Source organism: Alnus glutinosa, chromosome 4 (assembly GCF_958979055.1).
Source record: "Alnus glutinosa chromosome 4, dhAlnGlut1.1, whole genome shotgun sequence".
Classification (NCBI taxonomy): domain Eukaryota; kingdom Viridiplantae; phylum Streptophyta; class Magnoliopsida; order Fagales; family Betulaceae; genus Alnus; species Alnus glutinosa.
In genome coordinates this window covers 31,069,236-31,079,062 of record NC_084889.1, presented here as the reverse complement: position 1 = coordinate 31,079,062, position 9,827 = coordinate 31,069,236, and the positions used below count along the sequence as shown (strand labels likewise).

The following is a 9,827-nucleotide window of genomic DNA, read 5'->3' as shown; positions in this document are numbered from 1 at the left end:
GGTTAGGTATAAACATTGCGGTGCGGAACTTTGAGGGGCACATAATTGTAGCCAGTTGTTTGATAAATATGACAAATCTCGAGCCTGTTGCAGCAGAAGCATTGACAGCTTACCAGGCAGTCGTATTTAGCAAATAATTAGGTCTTCATAGGTCTTCATCATATGATATTGGAAGGAGGCGTGCTCCGGGTGGCGAATGCACTAAAAGCTATAAGTATTAATTAGAACAAATTTTTCCAGCTAATGGAAGATACCCAAATAATTTTGTTTTATTTTCCTAACGGGCATACTAGGATTATGATTCCCTCAAATTTTTTAAACGTTTGAGATTTTTAAATTGTTAAATCATAGCCATACTTTACATCTAACGATTCACAATGTGCCAACTGTGAATTAGTTAAAGCCGTCGCTAAACAAGTTGTAGATGATGTGTACGTCTGGATTTACAAAAGCCAAAATGGGCATTAAATGCATTAGCATTTGCCAGCTAAAAATGTTTTTTTAGCGATTAGAAATTGCTGCTGATTTAGGCAGCCCATGGGCCATGGGGGCATCCATGTCAATTTCGTCTTTTGACATTATGTCTGAATGGGACATGGTAACAGTATATGTAACAGTAACAGACATCATTTTCTTTCTTTCTATATGCTTCCAATTAACATGAAACCCTACCTTCACCCTCTTTTACTTCGATTGAGACTATGTTGTTGGCCCACCATCATTCGGCCCACCACATTTTTCATGCATGTCCATCAATCATGTTCAACTGTCAACCTAACTAAAAACAAAAAATACCTCTCAAAACACGTTAACAAATAGAGCTTTAATTACCCGTTGATAATAAAGAAAACCATGTAGGTCTTTTTTTTTTTTTTTTTTTTTTTTTTAATTTTTTTTTTTTAAGAAAAAATAAATTTAATCATTTAATCAATATTTTAACTATATCAAGTGAAATCTATAAGGTTTATTTTATTGGGGAGCATGTAAATAGAAGATGTCATCAACTAATTTTAAAATTATGAAAATAAAAGAAACATGCCACTCAAAAGTCAAAACTGAGTATAGATTTTTTTTTTCTTCCTCTTTTTAAGTTTAACAATTTTTCCTGCTTTTCCTATGATGAATGGGCTTCTGACAATTGAATGAAATTTTTTACAAAGAGGAATATGAATAAATGATTATAGAGATTAACTAAAGAAATAATGCATCAGGCTGTTCTTTGATCAGGATATTGTCAGAGTATGCCTTGAAAAATTTATTTAACCAGTTGCATTTCAGCCGTTGGATGCATACTGATGTTGTCAGAATAAGCCTAATGATTTGCTTATTCATAGTGCATACTTGAATGATTTGCTTATTCTCAATACCTCTCCTTGGTACTTCTCCTCCAATTTACTGATTTCATAGCTAATTCCTCCATCCTTCATCTGTGCCATTACAAACCACACCCCAATCAACATTAAATTAACAAACCTTAATTAACAACAAAGCTAAAAAGAACCATGCATAAATCATACAAACTCGAAAATGTCTATGCGAACGAATATTAGGTTTTTTTTTTATTATCAAACTGATGGCTAGAGTATGAGCTAAAAACAATTAAATCATGTTTTCTTTGTTCTTCCATAATACAAAATGCTGATGTTTTTACTCTGTTGGAAATAAGATGATCAAGATCATAGATATTACTTCTCTTCATGATCCGGCAAATGAAGATGAATGAATTTATGCTCTCACTTTGAATAGATTGAAAAGTGGTCTTGTTTGGATCTACATATAATATTAACCAATAGCACATAAGGAAGACAAACAAATACATTTTCAATAGAAAATGTTAATTTGTCTTCTATATCAGTAGATTAAGAACAAAAATATATGTTATCTTTTGTAATTACAATATATGTGTGCCATTTTGATAAACTCTTACTAACTTTTTTTCATATCTACTCACTTTTGTAAATTTATGCAATCAATTTACTTATACAAAAAGAAGAATCAGCAGTCAATGTACCTTATCTGAATCATAATTCTTTCCGTTAGCTGCATCTTGCAGTATTTGAGCAGCCAGCTGCAACATGGTAACAGATAAAATTTATTAATAGCAAAGATTGCCAGAGAAGAAAAGTAACCGACGGCCATCGACAAGCACAAGAAGACCCGACATCGAATAAAATAAACTTGAGGAAAAAAACCCAGAAACATAATGTAAATTTCCTTAAGAAATTTGAATTAAGGTGATCTTGACTTACATTGATTGAGTGCAAATGAAATGACAAGGGAAAGAAGTCTAGAATACCCACTCCATTAAAGGTGAATAACTACATTGAAAAAAATATGAATGGACATTGCCAAGTACACGAATAGTGTACAAGAGATACCTGAAATTAAAACCTAAAATCCGCCCAATCACTAGACAAGAGATCAAGCCCATTTTCTAGTTCTTCTTCCCTCATGCTTTGGATATATGTTTTCATTGAACTAGATGATCCTGTCCTTAACCTCAAACTTCTAATTGGTTCTTCCTATAAAATCCATATTCTCAAATGTTAAATCATCAGTTGCCCCAAAAGCGTAAGCTGAAAGGAAATGATGACTTTAATTATTTAATTAAATATTTCATACTCTCTCTCACGTGTGGGCTTAGATTCTTTCCCAACAAGTGGGGTCTAACACGTGGAATATGTAACTTAAATAGGAGGTATAATGCATAGTTGGGGTTTGAAATCAAAACTTATATTTTAGTACCATGTTAAATCAGTAAAGCTTAAACTCATAATAAATGGTGAATTTAGTTATTTAAATAATATTCTAACGTCAATAAAATTAGATATTTTGGGAAAATTTGCTAAATTACTCTTTGTTCATCTTTCTATTTGTAAACGTTGGAAAATAGATGCCCACTTTCTAAAATCTTGTCTCCATCTAATATCCTCCATCTAATATCCTGCATCTGTGCTATCCTCTCTATTTCAAACATAACCTCTTCCTCTCTAATCCATCCTTCATTTGAAAGGATGCCTCCCCTTTCCCAACATCAATTACCTTGAGCTCCTCTAACATACTCTTTGTATAAACCCCAAATCCAGCCTCTTTATTCATTTTTTGGCTTCTTCTAAAGCACAAAACTAGGAGCACCCTAAGTCTAATGATTTTTCTACAACTCCAACACTCCATCCACAAAGTCCTCGTCATTAAGCCAAATATTTTTTCTTGGTCTAATAACCAATTTGACATCAAGAGATAGATTTCTTGTATCTTCTAATCAGCAAGAGCATTTTTGATGGCACTTCAGAAACTTCTTCCTCAACTGGTTTTTAGCCATACAAACCTAAATCCTCAAAGGTTTTAGTTTTGAGGTCACCAAGTTGAAAATTACTCAGCATTGTATCAAAAAGCTAGGGTTGGGTCCCACTTGTTAGACGACAATGAAGATGGCCCCACCTAATCCAAATTCTATGGAATGGTTCACCTCATCCAGCCAGCTTTCTTCTCTGCAGCAAACTTTCCATAACAGATTGATTCCTTCTCTGCAGCAAACCTTCTATAACAGTTGATGATACTTTCCACAACAGATTGATTGCTTCCATAATAAGTTGATTGTTATCCCTTTATTGTTGCAAGCCATTCCTTAAATGTTGTAGCTCATAAATGACTTGGAATATGAAAATAGTTTCTGTAACACTTCATACTCCCAAGAAAGGTAGGGAGAATTCAAAGCTCACACTGCTCACACCAAGAATCATGGGTTTCAGGGTGGGCGACGACTATCCTATCGTGTAGCTTGATGATAAAGAAAATAAGGGAAAAAAAAACTGTTGTTGATGAAAATCTTACAAAATAACAGCTAATAAAATTCGTACCTCACCACCATTGGTACCTCCCTCGTAGCATGGTTTCAAGCTAACATCACGTTCAAGATAGGGTGTCCAATTTCCACTGAGCAAATCCCTTCTAATCATCTCCACGCAACCTTGGTTGAACTGTTTACCCAAAAGACATGAAATACTGAGAAGGTCTAACATTACAACGGATTACTATCAAGCTTGAAGGAATGGACGGGTATAAGCTTTATAGTGAATGCAGGACCCCTTGCTTATAGATATGAGATCAATGACTTGAAAGACAGTTGCTGAGATAAACTACTATACTTCTTTTATTGTGTATACAAGGTGAAAATAAAATGAATAGAAAACATGAAAGGCATCCAATTATACCTCGAGCATCTTTCTCAAAAATGGTTCTTCACTGAAATGATCTCGATGTACGAAGATCAATGGCAACTTGTATGCCAGGGCTTCACTGACTGTGCCGTATCCAATCTTTCCTGGAACAGCATACACAGTCAATGTACCAAAATCCAGTTTTGCAAGAACTGCTCTAGACAAAGTCCTAGTCATTTTATCAAGCAAGGGCTCTAAACAAAGTTTATGTTATTATACCGAGCATGCAATCTGAAGCTGCTATTAGGTCAGGGGTGTAAACATCTTTTTTTTGCAAGCTTTACAAACCTATGGGGAATCTCCTGATTTTCAGAAGCGCCACAAACCTAAATCAAAACATAACAGAACAGCATATCAAAATGAAATAAAGAAACAACATATGATTAATTTAAAGAGCATATGCCCAACATAACTTACCAGGCACAACCAACCAGCAGGTAAGTACTCCTCCTTCAACTTCCAACCAGCTGGCTGGAAGTGATGAACAAGAGCATATCAATAAATAGAATTTGTCTTCACGCATAAAGCATAATAAGCAGATCACAATATCCCAGAACATAAATATTGGTTTTGTGAAACAATCGATCAAGTAACAGTTTACAACAAAAAGAGGGTCCGTTAGAGTATAAATCCTTTCAATTAGATAGCATACTGAGCATCTTGTATAGGAATAAAGTTGAAGATAAGACTTGTAATAGAAGATTCAAGTCCTCTGTAAAAGCAAAGTATTAATGACCTGTGAATCGCTTCTCAACATCTCTCTCTCTCTTTTTGGCTGGATGAATTTGCTCTTACTACCGGATGAATTTTCCACAGATTAGCAAGTTCATGGAGTGGTATTCACATCAGGAAAGTGAAATTAGACAATGATCAGTTGACTTGGGAGGATGACATGAGTTTGGTTATGTCTTAAGAGCAAGTTGCACGATACTGCATGTCAATGGGATGCAATTTATGTGGGCTGACAATGTCTGGCTAGAGACACGATTTGGTAAGGATGACATAAAGCTTGTAGTCACCATGACTTGATGATGACTTTCAACCAAGCTTCTAGGTTATGAAAGATGCTGTCATGAAATAATTTCATGCATTTCATGCTACAAGTGCCCTAGAAAAATTAAAATGCTACCTTGATTGCTTTTATACCAGAACTGCCAAAACAGTGAGCTTGATGGGTGGGGTATAAAGTCTTTGCAGATAGATAGCAGAGGGTGTTAGGCATCGATAGTGGACATTGAGGAGGTCTGGGATTCTAGGAATTTTTTTTTTTTTTATATATAAATAATGTATATTCATTCAACATGTAGAGGAGCGGAACCCAAGTACATAGGATGTATACAGAAGAACCCCTAATCCATAGAAAAACAGGAACATAAAGCTAAAATTTCAGAAAAAGTACAAACAAACACCGTATTCCAAGCCACTCTCCATGTATACAGGGTTTGTAGCGCGAACTTCTTTAAATTGAGTAAACTATTCTCACAATCGTCAAAATTGCATACATTCCACTCCCGCCCTAGACATCACATCAAACACAATGGAGTCATCCTCCATGTGCAATGCCAAGCGGTTGCCTAGTTGTCCCCTCCAACTTCCCAACAACTCGCTCACCCTTCAAGGCATAACCCACGCAACACCAAAAGGCTGAAGAAGCGCGCTCCACATTTCTGTTGCAACCTCACAATGAAGGAATAAGTGATCAATGGACTCTCTGCAAGACTTTAGGTCAAATGACTTCCTTTTCGATGGGATCAAACAAATTGTATCCCCGCCTCCATATCTTACTTTTTGAGAATACAAGAACTCAAAAAATCGAGAGACCACTTTCACCTCCCAATCATGCATAGGTCCAGTAAATAGAATATTCCAATGAATGTTACCATTTTGGATCTACATATTTTCCTCCACCCATGCATCCTTACCTCATGCAATAATGAACAACTTTGAAAAGAGGATCTTCTTAGAAGTGTACCAATCTTGATGTTGATTCACATGCATGAGTCAATTAAGCATTACACGCTATCCTTTCAATTTAATGTTACGCGAATGTAAATCTCCATAAGACTCCCAAGCTAATAAAGTCTAATCATTACCTCTTTCTGTTTGGTGAATAAACTGAAATTATTAAGGCTAAAAGGGCGCATAAGGATCATGAACAAGGCCGTTTCCAATGCAGCCAAGGATTTGATGTTCACGTGGGTGCATATGTGGATGCCCCAAAGCTAATCGAAGCCAAGGGAAAAATTACCTCAGTGTCCATATTGGAAAAATAAAAATCTTGTGAGCTTTGCAAAATGCAGGTACAATGAAAAATCTTCAACAATTCTAGAAAAGCTTTAAACACAAACAAAAGCTCATAGTATTGCAAAAGTTTTAAAATGTAATATTCATTAAGATGTGCAAAACGGCAAAACCCAGTACATGGGGAAGTCTAAAGAAGAAACCTCAAAATTAGAAAAGTGGCTCCTAAAACCTAAGACACTTCTCTTATTGAAAATTGGATAACTAAGACACTTTTGGGCATGAAAGTTGTGTCCATCCATGACTGACGCTGATTTCAAAATATATGAAAGAAATTCCACCTTGTTTTTTGGGATAAGTGGATATTTATTGAAAAGAATGAAAAAAAGAAGAAGACAAAGGTACAGGGACAGAACCCAGACTACAAACCACTCTAGGGAGCAATAACTAAAGAGGAAAGAAAGAAAAAAGATCAATCATACAAACCCAGGCCCTCAGCATATTTCAAAGAAGCCCCACAGTCTCAAAACATACTATTCTCCTAAGCGGGATCAAACCCTCCTAAAGAGTTGACTCTCGTCCTGACTACAAAATGATGGCTCTCCATTTGTTAATGTTTTTTGGAAGGTGCTTTTTGTTTTTTGTTTGAAAATGTGTTCTAATGTGACATAAAAGTGAAAATGAGTGTTTTGTGTTTTAAGTTGTTTGGTAATGTTTTTGTTTTAAAAACAGAAAACAAAAGTGAGAAGGAGAATGATTTAACAAACAAAGCCGATGTTTTTGCAGGATGCTAGTGGAGGTTCTAGATTTCCTAATATAAGTTCTAATGTTTCTTTCCTTTCAAATACAATAAATCACAGCAGCTAACATCAATCTACCAACCATACAAAGTAAAGATTTGTTAGAAAATTTCTAGGCAGCTAAAGCGCAGAGTCCTCCCATGTGCATAAGTCCAGGCCAGATTGCATTTGTCCCAGAGGGAGCACCAAAATTGGCCCAAGTAGGCACAAGAAGTATAGTCTTTGGGGAGAATGTTGCAGAGAACACATTGGTTCTTACGCATGAGTGTTATCCTTTTTTGTGAAGAAAGTCATAATGGTTCTTATGTATTAAAAAATACATGGATATCTAGATCTGATATTACAATTAAAAAAAATGGTTATACATAACCATGTTTCTATATATATTTTTGGGAGTAGTCTTGTCCTACACCCAGCATCCATGCCAAAAACTCCTTTTCCAAGTCGGTAGCATCTCAACCACGGATTCCAGACAACAGTCCTTTTCCAAGTAGCTATAGAACAAAACTCCTTAACAGCAAAACAGTGAGGCAGCAAGAGACCTACTGTCTTACAACTACTCAACACATGCAAGCACCAGTAGACAACTACCTGCTGTCTCCAACAAGGTGGTTGACACCGAGAAAATTTTACCTAAAGCAACAACCCAAGAGCTCAACAATAAAAGGCATGTTAGCATGCCAAATGCTCTTCCACGGTAAGAAACCTATCCATAATAAGATTTAACCTCATGGTTTTGATTCTTTGTCAAACTCCCCTATCTGTCTTCACTCACACCATCAATTATTGTTGAATATAGCAAATCTGAAAGAGCATTTACCAACATGAACTCCCAAACTTACAGCACTACAGTTTTAAAACTTCCCACTAGATAACCCAAGTAATTAGCCATTATTTTATAGATGTGTGTGCGGACGCGCGCCCCCGGGGGGGGGGGGGGGGGGGGGGGTGGGGGGGTGGGGTGGGTGGTGGTGTTGTAAGTAAATGGAAATCCATTAGAAAAGAAGAACAAATCTCCAATTCTACAAAAGCGCATTTCAGACTCCAGGTGAACTCTACCACTAAGAGAAAAAAAACTCTCAAATTCTACATAGGCACATTTTGGAACCCATGTGCTCTATCGCCAGCCCAACAATAAGAACAATATTACTACGGAACATATTCCAAAGACTGACCAAGTACGATCTTCCACTGCAAAAGGTCTATCCCCCCTGACTTTGCCCCCACCACATGCTTCCAAAACAATTCCTTCTCTTGATAAAACTCTACGATGACATACCCTAAAGATACTAGTTATAGATAGTCAAGTTCCAGGCTCCAGTCTCTTTGATCAGATAGGGGATCATATGACCTGCCAATAACTAAGTGGTACTTAAACTCATCCCTGAACTCACCCAAAAGGAAGTCTCTGTACTATATGTAATATGTACCAAGAGACAGAGCATGGTAAAGATAGACATAAAGTAGGTAAGCTCAAGAGAGAGCTCTTAGTTCAGTTCAACCTAAATACTCAGTCCCTCTCCTTTTACAAGTTAGTGTACTAAAATGGGTGTCTAGTTTTCTATTGAGTCAAACTCAAAAGTTTTTGTAGCAAAATATATAATATAATAAAAAGGAAAGGTAAAGGTGGGAGGCAGAGAACAAAATATAGACAATGAAAAGATCTTATGATTGATCTAGAAGAGTCCCTTAATAAAATTTCTAAATACTGATCAATGTATAATATCTGTGAGTTTTGAACAATTCATATGTGTATTGATTTAAGATGTGAACAGATTGAAGGTTACCTGCCAAAGGATTGAACTATGGTGATATCCAGCAGCCATCACATATTCTGTATAGACAAAATCCCAACTGCCCAGGTTTCACAAAAAGAAGAAAAAATGAGGTTTTAAAGTAATAATTCAGGTGAGGAGGGGGGGGAATTGTATTCAGACTTAAAAGAGAAGTTTGGCAAACTACATAACCAGGTTAGTCGTGAATATTATTACAGGTTTCAAATTATTTACGTTTGTCAAGTTTTGTAAAATAAAGATCTGGCTCTTTTGTTTGACACTTCTCTTTCTGAAATTAATATTGCACGTTTCCATAAAAGGACTAAAATGTGATTATGAATAGTTTAGACAATTGTATACAAACCAAAACTAGTTTTTGTTCTAGGATTGGCTCAGAACCAGACTGAACCATTTGGGACATTGGTCACACAAGAAACCCTGAAACAAATTATTGGTAATAAGTCAAGGACCATCAGTCGAAGATGAAGTAAATGAAATAATAATCGCTACTAAAATCAGTCACTTGGTTCTTCCCCATTTCCTTTAATACAGCTTATTCCAACATCAACCTATAGTCCTTGACAAATAGTATCAGGGTTTTGTAAAATCTCACCTTCATTTGAAAAGGTAAAAATCCTAAGCTACAACAACTTTCATATTAATAAGTCCATGGCTGTTTTATGCTTGAAATATACATGCACATCAATCACTTTCCATTGTTGCCTCCCTAGAAAAAGTATGACACGATCAACACCTTGCATCTGATTCTCATAAGAAATCTCAAAACGACC

General features: G+C 36.0%; 1 protein-coding gene across 3 annotated transcripts; it reads right to left on the bottom strand.

Moving 5' to 3' along the window:
• Positions 1–536: 536 nt before the first annotated feature.
• LOC133865326 (L-arabinokinase-like) lies at positions 537–9,116 on the bottom strand. Of its 3 annotated transcripts, XM_062301714.1 has the most exons (8): positions 9,049–9,116; positions 4,638–4,691; positions 4,440–4,546; positions 4,215–4,324; positions 3,861–3,980; positions 2,012–2,068; positions 1,368–1,427; positions 537–778 (listed from the first exon to the last, which is right to left on the bottom strand). In XM_062301714.1, exons 3-8 carry the CDS (start codon positions 4,444–4,446, stop codon positions 770–772), a joined length of 363 nt encoding a protein of 120 aa, XP_062157698.1. In that variant the 5' UTR covers positions 4,447–4,546; positions 4,638–4,691; positions 9,049–9,116; the 3' UTR covers positions 537–769. The 3 variants fall into 3 exon arrangements, with proteins under 3 accessions (XP_062157698.1, XP_062157697.1, XP_062157696.1); XM_062301713.1 differs by lacking the exon at positions 537–778 and having other exon boundaries at positions 1,218–1,427; XM_062301712.1 differs by lacking the exons at positions 537–778; positions 9,049–9,116 and having other exon boundaries at positions 1,218–1,427; positions 4,638–4,709.
• Positions 9,117–9,827: the final 711 nt, after the last annotated feature.